At 28.1% G+C, this 25,006-nt stretch overlaps 3 protein-coding genes across 4 annotated transcripts; all 3 read right to left on the reverse strand.

The window, feature by feature from the left end:
* Positions 1 to 1,310: 1,310 nt before the first annotated feature.
* LOC135927277 (RNA polymerase II subunit A C-terminal domain phosphatase SSU72-like) lies at positions 1,311 to 10,531 on the reverse strand. 2 transcript variants are annotated; one of them, XM_065463233.1, is made up of 4 exons: positions 10,394 to 10,531; positions 5,182 to 5,495; positions 2,282 to 2,517; positions 1,338 to 2,142 (listed from the first exon to the last, which is right to left on the reverse strand). In XM_065463233.1, the coding sequence occupies exons 2-4, from the start codon at positions 5,449 to 5,451 to the stop codon at positions 1,911 to 1,913; spliced, it is 738 nt and encodes a 245-aa protein (XP_065319305.1). In that variant the 5' UTR covers positions 5,452 to 5,495; positions 10,394 to 10,531; the 3' UTR covers positions 1,338 to 1,910. The 2 variants fall into 2 exon arrangements, with proteins under 2 accessions (XP_065319306.1, XP_065319305.1); XM_065463234.1 differs by lacking the exon at positions 10,394 to 10,531 and having other exon boundaries at positions 1,311 to 2,142; positions 5,182 to 5,469.
* Positions 10,532 to 13,426: 2,895 nt separating this feature from the next.
* On the reverse strand, positions 13,427 to 15,117 carry LOC135927061 (serine protease inhibitor-like). The gene is made up of 3 exons (XM_065462997.1): positions 14,531 to 15,117; positions 13,827 to 14,174; positions 13,427 to 13,658 (listed from the first exon to the last, which is right to left on the reverse strand). The coding sequence occupies exons 1-3, from the start codon at positions 15,115 to 15,117 to the stop codon at positions 13,427 to 13,429; spliced, it is 1,167 nt and encodes a 388-aa protein (XP_065319069.1).
* Positions 15,118 to 23,513: 8,396 nt separating this feature from the next.
* On the reverse strand, positions 23,514 to 24,137 carry LOC135927062 (neuroserpin-like). Its single transcript, XM_065462998.1, has one exon. The coding sequence runs from the start codon at positions 24,135 to 24,137 to the stop codon at positions 23,514 to 23,516; it is 624 nt and encodes a 207-aa protein (XP_065319070.1).
* Positions 24,138 to 25,006: the final 869 nt, after the last annotated feature.

Below are 25,006 nucleotides of genomic sequence, written 5' to 3' on the forward strand. Positions count from 1 at the left end.
CCGCTATTAACTTGCCTGTTTCAATAACGTGGGGCCACCTAAATAAATAGGGCACAACCATAGCCAAAGCGAGTTGTAGTTTAATTTTCGTTGCATCATTAGTTTATAAAACCCAAAAAATAGTATAACTGAGAGAAATAAATTTTTTTAAAAAAATGAAGTATTTTAGCTAAAGGTAGAGCACAATTATTTTCTGATAAATGGATTAACCAAGTTAAAGAGAAAAAAAAACATTCGTTCGTGGCATAATAACTCAACTAAAATAAACACGATCCGCCATAAGAGCCTATCCACTCAGTACTCATATATTCTTAGGGCAATCGTATTTATATGAATAATAAATTTCATGAACCTTCTTAAAAGGCTTTGTAGATTAAAAACACAATGTCAAAAACACCGGATCACATTATATTTCAATTCCGAAAAAAAATTATTTTATAAAGATATAGAGTCACGGTCGAAAAAAATTGTTCCCCCCAAAAACAAAAAGCCATTATCGAAAAAGCCAGAAATTGCCATTTCCTTGCCAATTTTCGTAAATTATAAAATAAAATGATAATCAAAGCCAAAAGCATAAATTAAGTGCTAATTTTTTTTTTAATTGTTACCAAGGCCTTATGATATTATTAAAATACTTGATAGTTAAAAAATTATTTTTAAAGCTACGCATAGAAATGCGAGCAAAATAAATGCTGTGTCATTAACTATATATAAAAATTTGATATATATATTTTTAAACGGTGAAAATATTTAAACCCACCACTACTAAATCTTTGCCGTATACCGGGTTAAAATATAGCTGGAACATTGGTATGATGACTACAATTTTAAAAAGCTACCCTTAAAATATAACCAGTAATTAGGGTGTTGGTGGGTTTACTAGCCCGCCTGGTCAACCTCTAAACCGCAGGAATCGCGGGTATTTTGTTTTTTTATAAAGTCTGAAATGATATTTTTATAAATATTACCGAACATTCAATATATATTTACAACTGCTGGTTAAAGTAGTGCTATTAGAAACAGTTTAGTTATAGATTTATAATATTTTTTTTTGTATTTAAAAACGCGATACTTCTCAATTTTGCTATCGATACTAAAAATATTCATTCCTATTTTTTTAAAGGGCTAATTTTAAATAACTTTTTTTATTTTGAGCATTAATTTTTTTTTTAAATATTGTTTAGTTATAAATAATAAAGATTGTGAGATTATTAAGTTAAATTATGATCTTTGCCCTGTTTAGAATTATTACGGAATTTAATTATATTAACGATTAACGTTTTTTTTAATCTTAAAAATCCTTTAAGGTTATTTTATTTATATAACGCAACAATAATAATTAATAATTATACCATATGGATAGGATTGATTTAAAGTTTTAAAACTTTTCAAATTTTAATAAAGAGATTTTGGACATCTGAAATGGAAATTTGTATTATATGGTTTTTATCTTCTTTTTGCCTGACACTTTTCTAGATAAAAAAAACTAATAAAACAATCCGAAGAGAAATTTCGAATTCATAATTTAAATCTAGTTGGAGGTTCCACGATATCTGAAACAGACGTTCAACGCGACTGGCAGCAATTTGTAATTCAAGATGAAGGAAAAGAAAGAAAAAAAAATCTGTTCCAAATGTGTATGATGTTTTTCAGTAAGTATATATTTTTTTATATAAGTGTCGGAAGTGGCATCTGAAAAATAGTATAATTTATAGATCATCACCTTAGGATATATTTGTTTGACTTCTTATAGATTACTCCATGCATTATTATATTGTAAAAATATGTATGTATGTATATATATAAATAAAATTGTTATATGAGGTGAAGTAATAAGTAATTTTTTTTAAACTCCCTAATCACTGCTCAGATTCTATTTTTTTTATAGGGTACAACTTAAATAAATAATATTAATAAAAACACAGGGTGTGCAGGATGGTGCGGTCGGAGCTGTGTTCGACCTCCGTCAAAATCTCGTCAATGTCATTGTCCAAGTCCTCCGATTCGCGCATCAATTCGCAAATTTCGCAAAACAAAAAGGCTCCCAGGGTGGCTTCCTCTTGATTATCGGTTATGTCAATATTGACCACGTGGACAGGCTCGTAGGAATTGGTGTAATTTTCTTCTAGTTGGACATCTTTGCTATAAGAAAAAAGGTATGAACTTATAAATAACAGTTTCAAAAAATAATAATTCCTATCCCTTCCAAAATGGAATGAATTTTTTAAATGTTAGATAAAATTCTTAGAATATATATATTTTTGTTGTCCAATGAACTAACCCTTTAAGTTCGCCTTTTTTAGAATTATTAGCGCTTCCGCTCCAATCCCAATTCCGCTTCTCCAAATCTTCCACGACTTGATCGTACACCCTCTCTTCGCAGGTAAATATAATGTCGAACTTATCGATATCTTTATTTTCCTGGGCAATTACGTCGACATTGTTATCCTGAGCGGATGGGCGAGATCTTTTGGCCAAAATTTCGGTGAAGTAATCTTGAAACCTTTCCGGGCGGATCTAAGGAGGAAGGTTAAGCAAAATAGTAGGAATATGATATGCAAATAAAAATAAAAACTATCGAGGTTGACGTTACTCAAAAATATCGTTATGTAACGTTACTCCTTTAAAGGTATAGTTGTTACTTCCTTTACAGGTAAAGAAACTGTTACCATGAAAAAAAGCATATATATATATTCGCGATTAATAAAGTTTATAAAAATAACTGACATATACAACATAAATCAGATTATGCTACATTTTAAATCTGAGTTACCATCTAATTGATAGCCTTTCTCATTTTTTAAGGCTATTTAAATCATTATATAATGAACTGTTCCATCTTACAGCTATGTCTAATTTTAGTTTGAAATATTTAATAGGCGCAAATATGGCGGGCACGCGATTTTCGTAATAATTTTTATAAAAGAATCACAGATACTTAAGCTAGATGATTGTCCATCCACTTACTCTATAATTTCTTGAACCACCAAATTGAGTATGTAGGCGAAATTTCGAAAAGATTTTCTGAACGTTGCGTTAGAGCTCGCATTATGACATGTTATCGCTATAAATTACTCAAACTCAACATTATATTTGTTTATAATTTGGGAAAATTATCCATATATATATTTTTCCCGGCACGTTGGTCAATAAAGGACAGTATCTAATAACAGGTGATTTAAGCTCCCATTTTTCATTAATAAAGTTGGTAGATACATCCTAAAAATAGTGTATTTAGTAGGGCTTGACCATGTATCCGTTGTAAAATTAATTTGACTTTTTGTGTTGCTTATTATTTACTTAATTTTATTAAATTCGTTTTTATAAGGTTTAATTTATATATTGCTTAATTAAGGGTATATAAATTATTTTTATGATTGGGATTTAATTTTCTAACAAGTAGTAGCAAGAATTATGATTAAGTATATCAGATGAAATCATTTATTATGGACTGATAAGGATAGAAGTCGTTTTTTTCTTATATTCAATTTCCACCTTTACACATCTTACTGTTTGCTGTTTCTGTCCTGCATCATAAACATAATAATTCCATATGGCAGAATTTTCTCCACAAACAGCAGGTTCTGCCTCAGATTGCTCAGAGGGTATTGAGTTCGATGTGATGCATTCCATATTAGGTGTACATTATCTCCATCAAAAATCATTGTCATTATTACATATTTTTCAATATATTTAAGATTAAATTAGCTAATAAGCATAGCGTACCGTTATTTAAGAAAATTGAAGATCCAGGTTACATTCCCCGGACAAAAATTTATTTAAAAAAACTGCTGAATATAAATAAATTTGTATGGGTAATATAAAAAAAAATTAACCTTTTATAATTTCATCCGTTTTTTATCCTTTATATTTATTATTTTTGTTATTCGGATATATAATTATTATTCTTTGCAGGCTCGGCCTTAAGCCCGGTCTTTATTTCAATTTTTCGAATATAACTGACCTGGGCCTAATAAATTTCTTTAAAAAAATACCCGGCATGGGCGTATATTTTAAATCCAAATATTTTGAATCACTCTTATTATCTATTAAAATTAAAAATATATTTAAAAAAATCCGGGCCGGGACATAATTTTATGAATTATAATATTTTAACTAAGATTAAGAGGCAAACTACTTTTTTTTGTCCCTCTTTTGCTTAGCTTTATAAACACATAAAAATGAAATATAATTTTTTTAGGCCCCTTTTTTTGTTTGATTTAATTACATTAAAAAGTAAGAACATATGGTTTTTGTGTTTTCTTTTAATCAGGGGTTTATCATACTTATGGATTCTTTAATAAGGTGTTCAGTAATTATAAATTAAAGTCCCGAAGATCGTCATGAATCCGGAGGTATAATTTTAGTTCGAAAAGTATGGGGGGGGGGGGTTTATCTCAAATTATGTAAGATAATAAAACTAACAACTCCCTTGTGCAAAAAAGTTCCTTTTTATACTTTGCGTCAATTTTATTTATAATTTATAATTGCGCTTAATATTTTGGTAATATACCTTTTATGATTTATAAATTTTTATATTAAATTATTTTGTTTTTACCTAATAAAATTTTAAAAATCAAATTCAATTTTTTAAATTTATTTTATATAAGGATAGTCAATAGTTTTTGGCATTTTTTAATTTTGTTCGATGAGTACCTTTTGGATTAAATAATATTTTTTTTTTAAAAAAAGAACTGAATAGAAGAGAATAAAAAATTTATGTTATTTTATTAATATATTGAGTCAATATATCTTTATACCCTCCAAACCCTGACACCCTTTTCAAAATTTTAAACTCTGTACCTGGAACTGGTTTCTATGTCGAAGGGACATGATATTACCAAAATATGAACCAAATATTTGCATTATTCGATTCTCGAAGTCTTTATACCTTCATGATATTAAGGGCCAGCCAGGAAAATCTCTACAAGATTATTTTATAAGATGCTCAGATTTGCTAAAATATAGATAGTAGTTATATTTCTCAAAAAAATAGCACTAATAAGTTACTTTTGAAATGTAATTTAATTACCTTTTTTAAGAATGCAACTTGTAACTCTAACTAGTTACTTTACAAAATTAACTTATAACAAAACACGAGTATATATAATATAGATTTGATAATATAATTTTTATATAAAAAAATTAAGCAATTATGTTATTTTTTAAATAAATGTATACCTTGATCCTTCGATTCCTGTCCAACATATTAAGTATGCCATTTTGTGTGTAAAACGGCTCATCCAGCCTGGTTAAATCCCTGAGGATGACCTCGTAAGGGGTCGAAAAATCGTAAACATTTGGCCTGTCCTGGGCTAAACCTGGTAATTTGACATTGGTTCCTGAGCCGAATGACCGTACCCGAAATCCCCGCTTGGAGAGCAGGTGATGAGCCTCCATGCTCCGGTTCATGTTACTGCTGCACACCACCGCTATCCTTAGATCCGTCATATACGCCAAGAAAATATAGATTTGTTATTAAGGTTGAGGATTGTCTATTTACAAAACAACGGAAATATAAAAGAAAATTAAATTCGATTAGATATCGTAAAATGAATCATTCCTTTAAAAAAAAGGTCTTTACCGATCACGTTAAATCAGGGACATAGAAAAGAACGTTCCGGACATGTCCCAGGAGTGGAACTTGTTGGGAATTATAGAAGCTCCCAGTATATTCCGAAAAATAATGGTTCACATAAATATTCGTTTTATTTTTTTATTTCAGTTAATTGTGTAATTTTAAGAGTTATAAAAACATTTTGTTTAGAATTAAATTTAAAATCATTTTAACCTACAAAATTTATATTATATAATATAAAAAGTTTTGAATGCGTGTGATTTTTCACACTAAAATTTATATTAATATCGCTGCCCCAAATATACTATTTAGATCTAATAACTGATATATATTTTATTTTCTTGGACACGTTTTTATTTTATGATAAAAAAAAATATTTCTCTACTTTATTCAAGACAATTTTATTAAATTATGATAATTTAAAAAATATCGCAGGGGTGACCTAATGGGTTAGATGTTTGCTTGGAAACAGAAGGACGAACAAGGACGCAGATTCAATCCTGGTAAGGAGCATAAAAACTTTCGAGTCTTTCTTCGATGACTGATGTGTAAGATGAATTTCGGAGCTTAGAGATGACACCCCGGTCATCGAGAGGCCTGGACAGCCGGGTGCTAAGGATACCTGTCCAATAAACAAAATGAAGGAAACAAATAGAAATTTGAATATAAAAGCTAGGGCGTTCTCTCCAAGTGACGCGCAGGGTGTAGACCTCCATCCTGTGAAAAGTAAAGTAAAGGTCAAAGCAAAGAAAACAAGATTAGCAAGTTTGAATATTGGGACGCTTAAAGGTAAGACGAGAGAATTGGCATCAATGTTGAACAAGAGAAAAGTTGATATAGCGTGCATTCAAGAGACGAAATGGAAAGGTCAGAAGACTTTAATGGTTGGAGATAAGTATAAATTGTACTATAATGGAATTGTTAGCAATAGGAACGGTGTCGGCATCATCCTCAGTCAAGATCTAACCTCCTCAGTAGTAGAAGTCAACAGGATCTCTGATAGACTAATGAAGATAAAACTCTGCATTGGTCAATAAATACTACACACCCTATCAGTATATGCTCCTCAAACGGGTTGCAAGGAAGAAGAGAAAGATGACTTTAGAGCTATCCTTGATGAAGCTGTATGAAAATCCCTAAGGATGACCTAGTCATAATTGGTGGTGACTTAAATGCGCATGTGGGGAAAGCAAGAGATAGCTACAAAAGGCATCATGGTGGTTTTGGATATGAAGAAAGAAATGATGAAGGAGAGCACGTACTGAAATTTGCGCAAGCCTTCGACCTTGCCTTAACCAACACCTATTATAGGAAAAAGTCAATCATTTAATAACATACGAAAGTGGTACAAGGAAAACACAGATAGATTACATGCTAATCTCTCGCAGAAGTAAAAGATGTAATAGACTGTAAAGTCATACCAGGAGAAGATATAGCCGTACAACACAAGCTACTAGTCATGGATTTACACATCTCAAATAAATCTACTCAAAACAAGATAAAACTGGAACCATGCATCAAATGGGGCAAATTAAAAACAGTGACAGATGGCTTTGCAATCAAAGCAAACATTAAAACAATAGATTCCTCACAAGTCAGTGAAAAAATGTGGACAGACCTTTCATCCAGATTAATAGACACTGCCAAATCGACACTAGGCTTGACAAGGGGAGGCAACAAATCATCCAAAGAACTATGGTGGTGGAATGAAGAGGTACAATCTACTATAAAGGAGAAAAAAGCCCTATATAAATATGGTTCAAATCGAAAAACTCAGATGACAAGACAAATTACAAAAAATCCAAGAGAAAGGCGGTGGCTAGGGCCAAATCTATGGCATACGATGACATGTATGAAGAACTACATACCAAAGAAGGGCAAAATAAAATATACAGATTAGCCAAACAGCGAGAAAAGAACTCTAGGGATATAAACGGAGCTCCAAAAGTAATCAAAAATGAAGATGGGATTGATAATAAAGGAAAAAGAAATAATGAATAGATGGAAAGAATATTTTCAGGAGCTTCTCAACTTTAATCCTCACATACTTCATCTAGACAAACACTCCCCATGTCAAAACCTTGTACAACCTATAACAGAACAAGAAATAATCACATGCCTCAAGCATCAAGCATATGAAAAACAACAAAGCTAGGAGTCCAGACGATATTCCAATAGAAAGCCTTAAAGCACTGAAATAATGGAATACATCTCCTCACAAATCTGTAAAATAAAATACTAGGAAATGAAGAGGTTCCCCAAAAATGGAGGCAGAGCTATCTAGTTCCTATCTTCAAAAATAAAGGGGATCCACACAATTGTCAAAATTACAGGGGCATAAAACTAATGTCACACGAAAAAATAATAGAAAAAAGATTAAGAGACATAATCGAAATAGGAGAGACTCAGTTTGGCTTTATGCCTGGAAGATCAACAACTGATGCTATCCACGCAATTAGGCAAATGAGTGAAAAATACAGGGAAAAGAACAAAAAGCCATGGTCTTTCTCGATCTAGAAAAGGCCTTCAATAGAATCCCAAGAACTTATCTGGTGGGTGCTACGCCACAAAAAGGTTCCTGAAAATATATAAGAATAATACAGGATATGTATATGGGCCATACAACAATTGTCCGTAGCACAACAGGTACTTCAGCAGGCTTCACAATAGCCGAAGGAGTTCATAAAGTGTCGGCTCTCAGCCCACTTCTCTTCATCACAGTAATAGATATATTAGCACAGTCTATACCTCAAACAGTCCCGTGATATTGTGATACTTGCCGAATCCAAGGATGAAATGAAAGAAAGATTAGTGAGTTGGATAAATATCCTAGAAAAGCACGGATTAAAAGTAAATAGAGAAAAGGTGGTGTATATGGTGATAGGAGGGGATGAAACAGAGAGTATTGATATAAATGAATGGCAGATATCGACAATTGAAAGCTGCAAATATTTGGGCTCCATATATAAACAAATGGCACAATAGAAAGAGATAAAGAGTAAGATTAATCAAGGGTGGTTAAAGTGGAGATCATTATCTGGAGTACTATTTGACAAAAGAATCCCACACAAATTAAAGGGAAAAATTTACAGTTCCATAGTACAACCAACTATTCTATATAGTTCGGAAACATGGCCAACCAAAGAATCAGACGAGAGAAGTCTACAAACTATGAAGATGAGAATGCTGAGGATGATTGCTGGGGTAACAAGAAAGGATAAAGTGTGCAGTACAAGAATACTAAGTAGTTTAAAGGTAGTGCCCATTAAGACTAAGTGGTAAACAGACTTAGGTGGTATGGGCACACAATGAGAAGGCCTATGAACTACATAGGAAATAAGGTTGAGAGTTTGGAAGTGATGGGCAAACGTAAAAGGGCCAAAACTTCAATGGGGCCATAAAGTTAGAGCCAATATAAAGAAGTATAAATTAGATAAAAGAGATTGTATGAATAACATAAAGTGGAGAGAGATGTTGAAGGAGCTTACACCACAGAAAAGGTGAAAGCTAAAGAGAAAAAAAATATGATAATTTAAAAAATAAAATTAAATATGCTCATTCTATGAAATTGAAAGTGACATTAAAGTTCATAAAAAGCAAAATATATTATAAAATAATCATTTGTATTTTTTGTTTTAGGGAAAATAATTCATTGGTTTCTAATGTATTAGCTCTGATTTTGCTACCTATATTTCTATTGACTTGTTTGGTATAAAAATGTAATTGGTTCATACAGAATATTTATTTATTTTTTCTTGGAAATATCAACAGGATTTGAATTAACATTTTTTGGAATGGAAGAGATGCATGTATGTGCATAAAGATAGTAAGGTTAAACCATATGGCCTCAGGCCAAAATCCAATGATAAATTAGCAGGCTCCTAGATGTTTGATATGAAAATTTCCAGGAGTGTCATGCCTATTTATATCATATTATATTCTAATATCAAGGAAAATATGATTTTCTAAATGAATAAAAACAATTCCCTAAAATTTTAAAAATCGTTGATAATTAAAAAAAAATGTAAAATATAATAATTAAATTTTGATATAGTTGGGAAATATTTACTATTTTATTTCTATATGATCTAAAAGAATTTAAAAATAAAACTAATTATTATAAGAGAATTAATTTATTAAGTATGGTACTAAAATTTTTGCAAGATCTTTTAAAATTTATTCTATTATAAGTATAGTGTCTACATAATTGAGTTGGGGATGTAGGGCCTTAGTCACTAGGAGCATTTAGGAAGAGATCAACAAACTTTTTTAGTCTCCCTTCTTATAAAATATTGCAAAATTTGCATTTTATGTCATTTGTATAAGCTTAATTATCCTTAATTTATAAATTATGATTAACCAGTTATATATATTTGACTATAATATAATATATTGCATATTTTTATTTTTTATCTAACACATATTTCAATGTTTATTCACAATAAAAATCAAATACAAAGTGATAAAAATATGTAATTTCCCAAGAAGTATCAAATTTTTATCAAAATATGCAAAAACAACACACCTATTTGCTCTAAGAAAAATTTTCTAGCTATAAACCTAATGGCAATAATGATTTTCAGGGGATTGGGAGTAAAAATTATTTGGGGTGCTATAAGTAAATCCTTGTTGTGACTCTAAATTATTTTATTTTAATATTAGCTAATATCTAAATTAATAATTTATTCACAAGAGAAACAGCATAATAAATTTCAACCCTATACTATTTATTTTTTTGTTAAATATGAATTTATATTTTTTAAAATTACTGTATTATTGAGCTAATATATAAATAAATATATATTCTAAATTTACATTTTTTGTAGAATTAATTGGTAAAGTTATGAGAACTTTGCATAATCGTATATTGTCTAAATTTTCTAGCGAAAAAATCAATATCAGCAGTTTTCTTTTATAAATATTTTTGATTTATTATTAAAAATTAATTAGCAATTTGGCTCAATACATAAAACTAAATAAAATAATAATATAATTTATTAACAATTTCATTGTAAAATAAAACTATATATTAAGCAAAAATTAATAAAATAAAGTAAAATATTTTTGGTACTTATTATTGTAACTTACTTCAACTTACAAAGTTAAGAATTAAAAATAATAACAGATTTCGAAATTTATTTTCATATAAATTAAGAATTAGGGCAACTAATTATAGAATTACAAGTTTTTAGTTTTTAATCATTTTTTAAAATATTTTTTTAATCTACAGGTGAGTTGCTAATACAAAATCCTCTAAGCAGTATATTGCGAGTTAAGATAAGGCGGCGGTGAAGAATCTTATAACTATATTTATCTATTATTTTAGCAATAAGAATACACTAAAACTGTTTTAAAATAATAGTTTAATTACACCAACTGAGAATATTATTTTGAAGGTACTTCTTTAAAATTAAAAGTTGCATTATCATAAATAATAAATAAGATGTGTGTTGCTAAAAATAATTGGTCTCAGGACTCCTTCAAATTTCTAAACATTTTGATGAAGGAATATAATAAAGCGTTTAGTTCTCAGTCAGAATTCTAAAATTATTGGAATTTTTTTAATGGAACCAATTTGTAATAAGTATTAATTAAATTCGATTCTGAAAAAAATTCCATAAAGAAATTCTGGAGAGGTTAGGGGGGGGGGAAGACGGGGTAGGGTAGAAGGGGGGGGGGGGTTGTAAATAAATAAAAAGTATAATTTTTAATTGGTAAATTTATGCTAATTCAATAATATATATTTTTAAAATTTATTTAAAAAAAGAATATTTTTGTATGACAATGGCGTACAAATATAATAAGTTATAAATATGGAGTATATTGGGATACTTGATAAACATATATAATTTGTGTAACGAGACTCGCAGTCGCAGGTGGTTTTTAACCCTCCCCTCCCCCGTTTTGGGAATCCCTACTTAACATGTCCTATGGATCTACCTGTTACTGTAATTGAGCACCTCATTTTATGTATCTCTAGATATTTTTAATGGACTTTAGATTATAACTAAGTGGTGTATATTCTATAAAATTATTAACATTGTTATCAATTTTACTATTTTTGGAAGTTTTAGATTGTGGTTATATTTCCCAAATGAAATTTTAGAACCCTCTAACATTTTTTTGGGTTTGTTTAAGAAATTATTTAATAAGAAATACTAATAATTAAAATAAAATATGACAAATATGTTGTAAAATCAAACTTCATCCTACCCCTTACTCTTTCTACTTTTTACCTCTTACATCTTCTTCCCCTTACCCCTCCTATCTCTTATCCCTTCTATCCCTTATCATCTCCTGCCGCCCTTATTTTATTTTACATTTATTTCTATTATATTTCAATAATTATATTGTGTCACCCCCCCCCCCCCCCTTCCCAATCCCCACATTCCCTGGTGGTCCTAAGACTGCCAAATTTCAAATTTTTCTATAGTCTATTGTTAAATTAATATTATTAAATAGCCAGTTTGGTCTTTTTCGCTTTTCGTTAATTATCAAGTATGACTAGAATAAATAGAAAAGTGATCCTATCATATTAAATATATCCATTCAGAATGTACAATATTAAATTTGTGTAAGGCAATATATATACTTCTTTAAATATGGTTATTTTTGGATGTTCAGGATTTTTAATTTCCTTTATAATGATGAATATTAGTACTTAAAAAATTAATTAAATTAAAAGGCACAAAATTTGCAAAAAAAATAAGATAAATATTATAAAAAAAAACTAGGATAATTTTGTATTAAACAGATGGCAAGTAGATAATCGCAAATATAATAGAATTATAGTAGTGTGAATTTTATTCCATACTAGATGGAATAGGGAATGGGAAGTTCTCTACACCCCTTCGAAAATTTACCTTTCTTGGGTGAATATTATTTTGAGAGAAAGAAATGTAAAAAATCAAAACTATTATTAAAAAATCAATATAGCCAAAGGCTTGCGATAGGTGATTTTTAAGATCTCTAATAAAATTTGAGTAAAGCCCACTCCTAGGAAATTTCTAGCCTATGCTAACAGTGTTCAATTATAACGTAAAAACCTCCGCCTCCCCTTTAGAATTTGTTAACAAGATTCGGTAGATTTGTTTTTCTTTCCGATCTGAGAGTTTTTTTGATAATCTTACAACTTACCCCCACCCTATGGTAGAAGCAACTGATACTACCCTATGATGACTATAACTGTCGCGTAATATTTTAATCTTTAAAAATCTTTCTTCCAGATATTTTTATATGATGCTGTTGCTGGGGCAATAAAGTTTTAAATTTACTTTCTCTTTCCAAGACCATTAGATCGACAAATTATATTGAAATTAAATTTTAAAAAATAATTTAAACAAGAAGATAAAATAAGACTCTATATTTTTATTGGAAGTTTCCTGTGATTGAGTGTGATTGAAAGGTGAATGTTATAAATGTCTATATTATCAGATATTTTACAATTTTAGGCCCATCTGATTTAATTTTTACCCTATTTATAAATATATTGCTTATTCACTTCTATCGCAATTCTATTACCAAAATTGAAATTTGTAACCATTTTTAAAATTACTTATAAAATAATATTTCCTATTATTTTATTTATGATATTTAGCTATATTATAGTGTAACAAACTTTATGAATAATCCCAATTTATCAATTAGTCTAAGGTATATTTTATATTATTTATTTTATATAAATAATAAGTAATACTAAAATTAATTAATCCCCAAAAATTTCTATGATCGATTTTTTGTTTATAGCCTAAACGTTTATAATGATTAATAACAAATATTTTTTAAATAATTAAGAAACCCCTTATAAATATATATTTTTTTTTCAGTGTGACACCTATCTCTAGGCATTTAAGAAGGGTTAGCAAATCGACCTTTGAATATGATGGGGCCATCTTTATGTATGATATAATACAAAAATGGTTTATTCATTGTTATTTCCGTTGACATCATTCTGAATCCGATATTAGATTCCACAACAGCAGCACCTTCCGAGCCTTCAGCCGTGATTTCCAATTTCACTTTGTGATTTATCTTGGTGATGGTCAGTCTTGAACCCTTTACGATATTGTCGATGCCGTTCCTAATTAATTATAGAAAATTTATTTATAGAATCAATCATTTTAAACCCCTTTATTATACAAATAAATAAATATTCCAATTGTTTTAGGTGTGTAAAAAAACAAGAAAATAAATAAATAATTATACAAGATAGATAATATGTCAAAAATTTAAAAATTTTTTAGCTTACTTTTTCCAGCAATCAAGTTTTTTCGATGGCAAATCTAATAGAGAGACCTCAAATTCTTCATCAATTTTTGGCATGTAAAGGTTTGCAATAATTTCTTTAGCCTTAGAAATTCCATCAACAAGACCCTCTGGGTGATTCATTAGATTTTTCTCAACTATTGACAAAGATATTGTATCATCAATGGGTATTAGCATAACTAGCTTGAAATCTGGTTTAAAATAATCCTTGACAATTATTTGAGCATTTAGTAATTCATTCCAATCTCTTAATAGTGTCATATCCACGCCTTGTAACATATCGATATCTTTAGGGCCTGATTCAGCAAAAAATGTGCGCTTTACCATTTCTCTAAAATTTATATATTGATATATCATTTATTTATTTTAAAAAATATAGAATAGTATCATTTCAAACTTAAAGTGCACCAATTAATAGTCTTTAAGAATTGCAGCTTATCCGTTTTGAGTTTTGTTAAAAATAATGTTTAATCTTATCATGTTCATTTCTAAATGTTTTTGTGCTAAGGAAGCGCAAAATGGTTTGCGTTTTTCAAATTTCTTTTTTAAAAAAATGGGCTAATTTGTGTGACTAAAATAGAATATCTTTACAGGACTTAAATTTTTATGTTTGAAATTGAGATTTTATACTTATCTATCATGTCCTAAAATTACTATTAAACATATTTTATTTTTAGGATAAAATACTCATTGAATGGTTCTTTCCAAGTGCCTTTGAAATAAAGAGAATTCACTGATAGGAGAACTGTGTTGGAATCTACTTGGTCGGGCTTGATAAAATCTACTATCAAACCATTCGTATTATTGGATATTTTTTGGTTAATCATACTGACAACGCTTGCCAAATTATTTTTAAAGTCTACGTAGTATACAGAGGCTCTGAAAATATTATCGATCACTCTAACATAAATATCATTTAATTGAACGTCAGATTTGGCGTACAAGTCATTATTGATCTTTAAGGTCAAATTTCCGTCTTGTTCTATTTCATTTAGAAGTTTCACAATACTTCGAATTCCCAAGTAATTTGTTCTAGGTGTCAGGCCCGGTATACTCGCGTTGCAACCCAGGGTTCCTATGTTCAATACACTCAAAGCCAGTTCCAAATTAAAAGGGGAAAAAACATAATTTGGTGTTTTATTTATGGCAGGAAAGTTGGATAAATAATTAGATAATTTAACTTGTGGTAGAATTTGACTCTCGATGATATGAAATTTATTCATCAAACATAAGCACGATGTGAAAACAATTATCCAATTTAGTTCTGACCCCATCTTTGTATATTCTTAGTTATAATAAGAAATTTATTCAATTTATCTTTATTTAATTATTTTTTTTTTAGAAAAAAATAAAATCAAATGAAATTTTTTGAAGATTATTAATTTAAAAGTGTCTTTTTTAAAAAAATTCCCAATTTGGATTTATTTATATCATTAATTAATTAAAGTTTGTTTTATTAAGTGCATCATGTTTTATTGAATCTAGCGATAATCAAATAAAATAAATGTAATTTTTAAATATAACGCTTAGTTGCACATTTTTTAAAATATTTATTTAATAAAAAAAAGAACTATTACAAGATTCTATATATTCTAAATATACCTGTGATTTTATAAAATTAACTTAGACAGATAAATTTGAGCTGTTAATTAACAATTATATGTCAAGGTCGATCGGCTTTTGTCAATATTTAGATTTATTTTTAAAAATTTTGCTGAACTTTTATTGATAGGGCAATAGACCATGATTATTGATATTGCTAGAGTAGATGATCTATGCAATAATTTATAATTGTATATATTTTTGATTTGTTTTTGCCAAAGATATGAAAAGTTTTTAAAATACATAGAAGAGATCAGGATTTTCCTGGAGGAGGAGGAGGAAAACATTTATATGGCTTTCCTCTGTTATATATTATATTGAGGGGTTTCAGATTCGCTTTTGCTAGTACTTAATCCGAATTACACGTTTATTTTAGAAGTAATTTTTATATTTTTTACTTTTTTATTAAATTTTTTAAATTTTTTTTAAAGAATATTTAAAAAAAAAACATTTATCATATGATTACTGTTTAAAAAATGACTGTGTAATAATCAGAAATCTTCAGGCCCAGCCCTAAGCTCGGTCCATGTTATTTTCTTTAAAGAAAAATTTTAAATAAGGCCGGCTCAAATTTTGTTTTATAAAATAATATCCAGGTCGGGCCCTTATATTTTAAAATCTAGCTATAAAAATTAAAAATATATAAAGTATATTTTAAAAAAAAAATCCGGGTCGGGCAGTGCAAATGGTATCTAGGTCTATGATAATAATAATCATTTCCTTATTTTTTATAAAAAGGCAGTTTATCCTAAAAAAAATTTATCGCTGAGTCTAAGCCATATTGGATCGGTCAAATTTAGGGGATTACTAAGAAAATTTTTTATTAATTTAAAACGATATCTACCAAAATTTGTAAAATTTGTCCAGGGGGGCAGGCTCCTACGCAGGAATTCATGGTGGATAGGATATATTCTGAATGAAAATTAATTTTATTATATAATATTATTTAGCTGAGAAAGCAATAGATAGTTCATTACATCATGGGATCTCAGATTGATATTTTTTTTGGATCGCCTAATGTTGCTATTGATAAAGATCGATAATGAAAATTATATTTTTAACTTTAAACTTTCATTTTAACTATGATCCAACTCTTAATTTTTTCAACTCTTTTAAAAATTTTAAGTAAAAGGTCTCAGAATATAGTAATTTAGCTACCCATATTATTAGTGGCATAGCATTCCCAGATTTACTCTCTGTTGATTATGATTAGATGTCCAAACTTGCATAATTGATTATGCATTCAACTTTCCTGTCATAAACCAAACAGCAAATTACGTTTTCTCCCATTTTAGTTTTGAACTGGCTTTGAGTGTATTGAATATAGGAATCCGTTGCAACAAGAGAATACCGGGCTTGACACCTAGATCAAGTTATAGGGAAATTTGTAGTATTATGGAACTTCTAAGTGAAATAAAACAGGACGAAGATTTGACCTTAAAGATCAATAATGACTTGTACGCCAAATCTGACCTCCAATTAAATGATGTGTATGTTAGAGTTATCTATAATCTTTTCAGAGCCTCTGTAGACTACGTAGAGTTTAAAAAGTATTTGACAAGTGTTGTCAGTATGATCAACCAAAAAATATCCGATGACACATTGATAGAAGATTTTAGCCCTACCAAGTAGATTCCAAAACCCGTTTTCCTAAATGAATTCTCTTTTTTTTCTAGTGCATTTGGGGGGAACCTTTTAATATGTATTTTCCTAAAAATTAAATATGTATACTGGTAATATTAGGGTATGATAAATATAAAATCTCGATCTCAATAATAAGAAATATATTTAATGTAAAGATATTTAGGCATTTAAGGGACTTCATATCTTGGTTGGACAGATACAAACAATTGCTCCCCACAACTTTCCATATAATATTTTACCGTCACGGCTAGGCACAATGACTGAATTGAATATTGGGTCTAAAATAGTCTCATGTCGATTCGAACTATAAATGTCGAATATTTTATTTCTTACTTTACATTGTAACTTAAATAGCAATTTCCCCTAAACCGGTTACTTTATTCTATATAACTGCTGAAAATGCAGATCTCAGATAACCATCCTCAGGTTAGATCATCATACATTCAGTATTTTAAATTATATTTAGAAGTCGCTAGGGATATTAATTAAAATATATCGAGACTCATAGATATAAATATCATGTCGTTTAACTACTATCTATTAAAAAGTGATTAAATTCGATTCCGATTTATTCCGGCTTGCCTAAAAGGTATAAAGGCATGATGTAATATCTCTAACAAACAAAATATTAAAGAAATTACCGGTTAATAGAATGTATATTAGGGTCGTCTTTTCTATTATACGAAGTTTTTAGGAAAGAGGAATGTCTTATAGTAAATGTATTTCTGATTCTGTGGATAATTTATAAATCATTTTTATATTACTCTTAATAATACATTTCAATTTGGGCTTAAATGGTTTATATTAATTGTATTCTATATATGTATATAAATAAAATATTTTGAGTGTTTAACTCCAACTTTTCATTTTACTTTATTTACTCGCCTCCATTATTTTTCACAGGAATTTTCCCAAGCCTTAATGAATTTCTTATTACTAGTTCCAACTAATGACAGAACCAAATAAATTTAAATAATAATAAATATTGTAAATATTGAAGAAATCGCAGATGATGACAATGTCAAAGTTGAAGAGAAAGAGTACAACTTATTAAACTTAGATATAAACAATATGAACCAAGGTATTAAGGACACAAGAAATGGTATATATAAATTTAATATGAAAATCAGCAATACACCAACGATTATTAGTAGACATTGACACAATCTTACGATCTATCAAGAGAGATAGCCTTTAAAACTGACACCAGGGAAGCAAAGAAAACAGACTTAAGATTGTCAGGGTTTTATGATAACTTGATCAAAGTCGTAGGCATAGCTCAAGCTTAGATGGGTTATGCCAAACTTAAATTTTCATTTTTTTAAATAATGTTTTTTTTGAATATATTCTTATTCTTATTCATTTTGAATATTTTATTATTCTTGTAAAATTGAAAGTTACTTTGTAATTTTTTTTATATTACTCAACATTATGTAATCTTTTTATTTTACAAAATAATTTAGCTATAATATTATTTGAAGGAATTTTAATGAAATAAAATAAAAAGAAATTATTTATTTATTTGCTGTGAAAAAATATATAAATCAAGTTTTCATAAATATTGGGACTTGATAAATTTATAGTTTACTTATTAAAAGTTGATATAAAATGGGTGTGCTAGTTTATTTTTAAAAATATGGTTCCCTAAACTATTTTTTATAATAATTAGCTAATTTAATAACATTAAAAAATTTGATAATATTTATTTTTAATCATTTTTTTTAAATTCTTTTAAAATCTACAGGTTCTTGCTAAACAAAATCTTTCAAGCATTGAATTGCGAATAATGATTTCTTCAATTTTGAACTATATCATATTTTTTTAAACCCGAGACGGAGATGAAAAATCTTAGCTAAAAGTTTAGTCATTATTTTAGCACTCGAAAACTGTTTTAAAAAAATAGATTAATTACACATCAGAGAATATTTTTTAGATATTATTTTAAAGGTATTTCTACTAAATTAACAGTTATAATTATCATAAATCCAATATTCAACGATAATATAATATAGGATGTGTAATAAAAATTAATTGGTTCTCACGACTCCTTCACATTTTCCAAACTTATTGAGGAATAGTACTGAGTTCTCAGCCAGATTTGATCCAAATGAATTAAAATTTAAAATGTTCTAAAACTATTTGAATTTTTAGTAAGGAATCAATTTGAAAGTGTATTTATAAATATCAATTAAATTCGATTCTGAAAAAGTTCTATTGCAAAAAAAAATTATGGAGCACGAAGAGTGGAGTGGGGGGGGGGGGGGGTGTAAATAAATAAATAAAAATTATAATTTTTAATAGGCAAATTATTGCTTATACAATATTTTATATTTTAAAAAATTATATAAAAAAGAAAATAATTTATTTTTATTGACAATCGTATGTAAATATAACAAGCTATTAATATAAATGAGAATATTAGCAAACTTGATAAATATATATCATTTGCGTAATTTAGCTTTAGACTCGGAAGAGGGTTCTAACTCTCTTCCCTCAGTTTTGGGAATCCCTACCAAACATGTCCTATGGACCTGCCTGCCAGCCCATGTTGAACACCTCATTTGATGAATTATATATTTTTAATGGATTTAGATTAGAACTATATGCTGGCTATTCTATAGAATTAGTAACTGTTGCGAATAATATATTTATTATTTTACTAATATATTATTTAAATTAATTTGTTCGACAAAAATATCATTATACTAAAATTAAATTTGTTTAACGAAAACATTATTTTTTTTAGTTAAAGGCTGTTACATTTATATTACTTATTTTAATCTTGTTATTAAAATACTTTTAATTACTTTACTTAAAAAATTAGTATGATTATAACTATTTGGGTATTTTTTTTATTATTTGAAATATACTATTTATGTACAAGTTAAAAGATAAAGCAAAGTCCACCCTTTCAAAGTAACATTTTTATCTATTTTACTATTTTTGGAAGCTTTGGATTGAGGATATATCGCCTAAACAAAGGAATTTTAGAACCCTCTAACATTTTCTTAGGTTTTTTTAATTATTTTAATAAATATTTTAGTAAGAATTCTATAATTAAAATAAAATATGATAAATATGTTGTAAAACCAAACCTCCCCCTAACCATTACCCTTTCTACTCCTTACTCCTTCTACTCCTTATACCTTCTACCTCTCCTTCCCCTTACCTCTTATATCCCTTACCCATTATATCCCTTACCCTTCCTATCACCCCTATTATCTTATATCTTCCATTTCTAATTTATTTCGATAATTATCTCATGTTGCCCCCAGCCCTCCCACCCCGTCCTGTGGTGATCCTAAGACTATCAAGATTAAAATTTTTCGATAAATAGATTCGTCGTTGGTTATACCACTGTCTATTGTTAAATTAATGTGATTATATAGATAGTTTTTTCCCGCTTTTCATTAGTTGCAAAGTATGACTAGAATAAATAGATAAGTGATCCTATCATAGATCTCCATTCAGAATGGACAATACTAAATTTGAATAAGGCTGAGAATTTTATTTTTAAGATGCATACTTATTTTTTGGATGTTCAGATTTTTAATTTCCTTTTTTAAGATAAATATTAGTAATTGAAATATTTATTAATTTAAAAGAAAAATTTGCAAAAATACGTAGATATATATTCTGGAAAAACTAATATAATATTGTAGTATAAATTTGAGATGGTCAAGTAGAAAATAGCAAATGTAATATTATTATAATAGTAAAAATTTTATTCCATATTTCAATTGTCACTAAATTAATAATAAATAATTAAAATGATATATTGAAATTTTTTTAAAAAATGAAAATTTGTTTTTGGTATTTCCGAAAGACAAAGGAAGTAGGCGTAGATAGGGGAAAGAGGCATGGGGATATCCTATACTTCCAAAATTTGCCACTTTTTGCGAAAATCATTTTGAGCTAATAAAAAAAAAGAAATGTGAAAAATCAAAACTATTATTTAAAAAAAAGTAATATAGAAAACCCTGCGATAGGTGATCTTTAAGATCTCCAATAAAATTTGAGTAAATAAATCAACATAACATACTAGTGCCCACCCCCAGCAAATTCCTTCCCTATGCTAACAGTGTTCAATAAATTACCTCTGCCTCCCTTAGCTTACAAGATTCTGTATCTTTCCTTTTTCTTACCGATCTTAGAGTTTTTTTTGTTATCCCTGCAACTTATCCCCACCTTATGGTAGAATCAGATAATACTACTGTTAGGTAATATTATGATTTTTAGAAATCTTTCTTGCAGATACTTTTGTATGATGTTGGGCAATAAAGTGTCAAATTTATTTTCCTCCGCTGTTATTGCTCTTTCCAAGACCATAGACTGTTAATTTATATTGTATTGAAATTAATCAAATTTAAAAAAACGGATATTAAAGAAAATTTAATCATGAAAAGAAAAATTAATTTTATACAGCATTTTTAGGGAAAGTTTAGCTCTGATTGAGTGTAATGGAAGGGTGAATGTTTTAAATGTCTTATATTATAAATCCCAATAGCTCTTTTAATTTTTACCCGATTTATAAATATAATACTTATTCACGTTTATCGCAATTCTATTATACCAAAATTGAAATTCGTACTTTCTAATTTGAAAATCTATTTTAAAATTTCTTATAATATTTATGATATTTAACGTTAACTATAGTATTGTGCAATAATTTAATTGAATAATCCCAATTCACTTTATTTCCCAATTTTTCAATAAGTCTAAAGATATAATAAAAATATATTCCGATTTTATATAATAATAAGTAATACTAAAAACTAATTAATCACGAAAAATTAATAATTATAATCGATTTTTTTTAATAACCAAAACGTTTATAATGATTTATAATCATTTAAAAAAAATATAATTTAAGAAAAACCCCACCTCTCTCTAGGCATTTAAGAAGGGATAGTAAATCGACCTTTGAATATAATGGGGCCATCTTTATGTATGATATAATACAGGAAAGGTTTGCTCATTGTTATTTCTCTTGGCAACCTTTTGTCCATAAGATCAGATTCCACAACAGCAGCACCTTCCGAACCTTCAGCCGTGATTTCCAATTTCACTTTGTGATTTATCTTGGTGATGGCCAGTTTTGAACCCTTTAAGATGTTGTCGATGCCGTTCCTAATTAATCATAGAAAATTTATTTAGAGAATCAATCAACAATCATCTTTTAAACCACTTAATTAATTACAAATAAATAAATATTCTAATTGTTTTAGGTGTTAAAAATATGAAAAAAAAATAAATAATTATATAAGATAGATATTATGTCAAAAAATTTAAAATAATTGATCTTACCTTCTCCAGCAAACAAGTTTTTTCGATGGCAAATCTAATAGAGAGACCTCAAATTCTTCATTAATTTTCGGCATATAAAAGTTTGCATTAATTTTTTTGGCCTTAGAAATTCCAATAAAAAGTTCCTCTGGGTGATTCATTAGATTTTTCTCAACTATTGACAATGGCATTGTATCATCAATGGGTATTAGCATAACTAGCTTGAAATCTGGTTTAAAATAATCCTTGACAATTATTTTAGCGTTTAGTAACTCATTCTGATCCATTAATAGAGTCATATCCTGACCCATCAGCATATCGATATCTTTAGGGCCTGATTCAGCAAAAAATGTGCGCTTCACCATTTCTCTAAATAGTCATTATAATATTGGTATATCATTTTTTTCGAAAAAATATAAAATGTTAATAATAGCATTTTAATTTAGTATAGTATTTATTTTAATTATTACAAATTCTGTAATATGATATCAATATGGATAACGAAAATACATTCTTAGACCTTTCATAGGATTTTTACAAGAGTTGAAAAATATTTAAGACATATTTATTATTGTAAAAATTTTTTGAACCAACGTTTTATTTTAAATGTGACATATGCTTAGTAGAGTTCGATCATCGATAGTGAAAGTATCAATAAATATAATTTTCATTTTTTATCCTAATCGATAGTAACATTAGGATCTAATAAATATTAATTTGTGATCCCATGATGAAATGAACCATCTCTTGCTCTCTCAGCTAAATAAAATAGTAACATTTCTCTAAATAGTCATTATAATATTGGCGTATATATCATTTTTTAAAAAAATATTAAATGTTAATAATAGTATTTTTATTTCGTATAATAGCATTTAAAACTAGTGCACCACTTAATAGTCCTTATAAATTGCACCCATTCCGTTTAAAGCTTTATTTTTAAAAAAAGTTATTTCTAGATGTTTTTGCATTAAGGAAGCGTGAAATAAGTTTTTAACTTTTTAAAAAAATAAAAATAAAATATGGGTTAATGTAAGAAGGAGCAACCATTTATCTTTGACGAAAATAAAATAACTTTACTACATGAAATAAATTTTTATGTTTGATATTGAGATTTTATACTTATCATGCCCTAAATTTATCAGTAAACATATTTAATTTTTAGGATGAAATACTCATTGAAAGGTTCCTTCCAAGTGCCTTTGAAATAAAGAGAATTCACTGATAGGAGAACGGTGTTGGAATCAACTTGGTCGGGCTTGATAAAATCTACTATCAAACCATTCGTATTATCGGATATTTTTTGGTTTATCATACTGACGACACTTGCCAAATCATTTTTAAAGTCTACGTAGTATACAGAGGCTCTGAAAATATTATCGATCACTCTAACATACTTATCAATTAATTTAACGTCAGATGTGGCGTACAAGTCATTATTGATCTTTAAGGTCAAATTTCCGTCTTGTTTTATTTCATTTAGAAGTTCCACAATACTTCGAATTCTCAAGTAATTTGTTCTAGGTGTCAGGCCCGGTATATTCGCGTTGCAACCCCGGGTTCCTATGTTCAATACACTCAAAGCCAGTTCCAAATTAAAAGGGGAAAAAACATAATTTGGTGTTTTATTTATGGCAGGAAAGTTGGATAAATAATTAGATAATTTAACTTGGGATAACAGAATTTGACTCTCGGTGATATGAAATTGTTTCATCAAACATAAGCACGATGTGAAAACAATTATCCAATTTAGTTCTGACCCCATCTTTGTATATTCTTAGTTATAATAAGAAATTTATTCAATTTATCTTTATTTAATTATTATTATTGTTTTAGAAAAAATAAAATGAAATGAAATGAAATTTTTTGAAGATTATTAATTTAAAAGTGTCTTTTTTTAAAAAAATCCTAATTTGGATTTATTTATATCATTAATTAATTAAAGTTTGTTTTATCAAGTGCGTCATGTTATATTGAATCTAGCTATAATCAAATAAAATAAATGTAATTTTTAAATATAACGCTTAGTTGCACATTTTTTAAAATATTTATTTAGTAAAAAAAAGAACTATTACAAGATTTTATGTATTCTAAATATACCTGTGATTTTAAAAAAATTAAATTGGACAGAAAAATTTGAGCTGTTAATTAACAATTTTTATATTTCAAGGCCGATCGGCTTGTGTCAATATTTAGATTTATTTTAAAAAAATTTGTAGATCGAATAAATTAAATTATATTTTGTCTATTTGAACTTTTATTGATAGGGCTTTCCACCTTGATTATTGATATTGCTAGAGATGATAATGGATCTATGGAAAACTAATTTGTAGTTGCTCATATTTTTTATTGGTTTTTGCGAAAGACATGAAAAGTTTTAAAATTACTTAGAAGAAGTCAAGATTTTCCTGGAGGAGGAGGTGGCTAACATTTATTCAGCTTTCCTCTGTCTATTTTATGGGGGGGGGGGGGGTTTAGGATAGCTTTTGCTAGTACTTATTCGGTATTACACATTTATTTTAAAATAATTTTTGATATTTTTCACTTTCTTATAAAATAAACTTTATTTTTTTTTAAGAATATGGTTATTATTTCAAAAAAAAAATATTTATCATATAATTACTGCTTAAAAAT

The sequence above is a fragment of the Gordionus sp. m RMFG-2023 genome, chromosome 3, assembly GCF_954871325.1.
Source record: "Gordionus sp. m RMFG-2023 chromosome 3, tfGorSpeb1-WG-v2, whole genome shotgun sequence".
NCBI classification, from domain to species: Eukaryota; Metazoa; Nematomorpha; class Gordioida; order Chordodea; family Parachordodidae; genus Gordionus; species Gordionus sp. m RMFG-2023.

Excerpts from the sequence above, each read along its gene's own strand:
- LOC135927277 (XM_065463234.1), bottom strand. The coding sequence starts at position 5,451 with ATGACGGATCTAAGGATAGCGGTGGTGTGCAGCAGTAACATGAACCGG. Across the intron at positions 2,518-5,181 it reads ACAGGAATCGAAGGATCAAG|ATCCGCCCGGAAAGGTTTCA; the intron begins GTATACATTTAT and ends CTTCCTCCTTAG. Across the intron at positions 2,143-2,281 it reads AAAAAAGGCGAACTTAAAGG|CAAAGATGTCCAACTAGAAG; the intron begins GTTAGTTCATTG and ends TTTTTCTTATAG.
- LOC135927062 (XM_065462998.1), bottom strand. The coding sequence starts at position 24,137 with ATGGGGTCAGAACTAAATTGGATAATTGTTTTCACATCGTGCTTATGT.
- LOC135927061 (XM_065462997.1), bottom strand. The coding sequence starts at position 15,117 with ATGGGGTCAGAACTAAATTGGATAATTGTTTTCACATCGTGCTTATGT. Across the intron at positions 14,175-14,530 it reads TGGAAAGAACCATTCAATGA|AGAAATGGTAAAGCGCACAT; the intron begins GTATTTTATCCT and ends TATAAATTTTAG. Across the intron at positions 13,659-13,826 it reads AAACTTGATTGCTGGAAAAA|GAACGGCATCGACAATATCG; the intron begins GTAAGCTAAAAA and ends ATAATTAATTAG.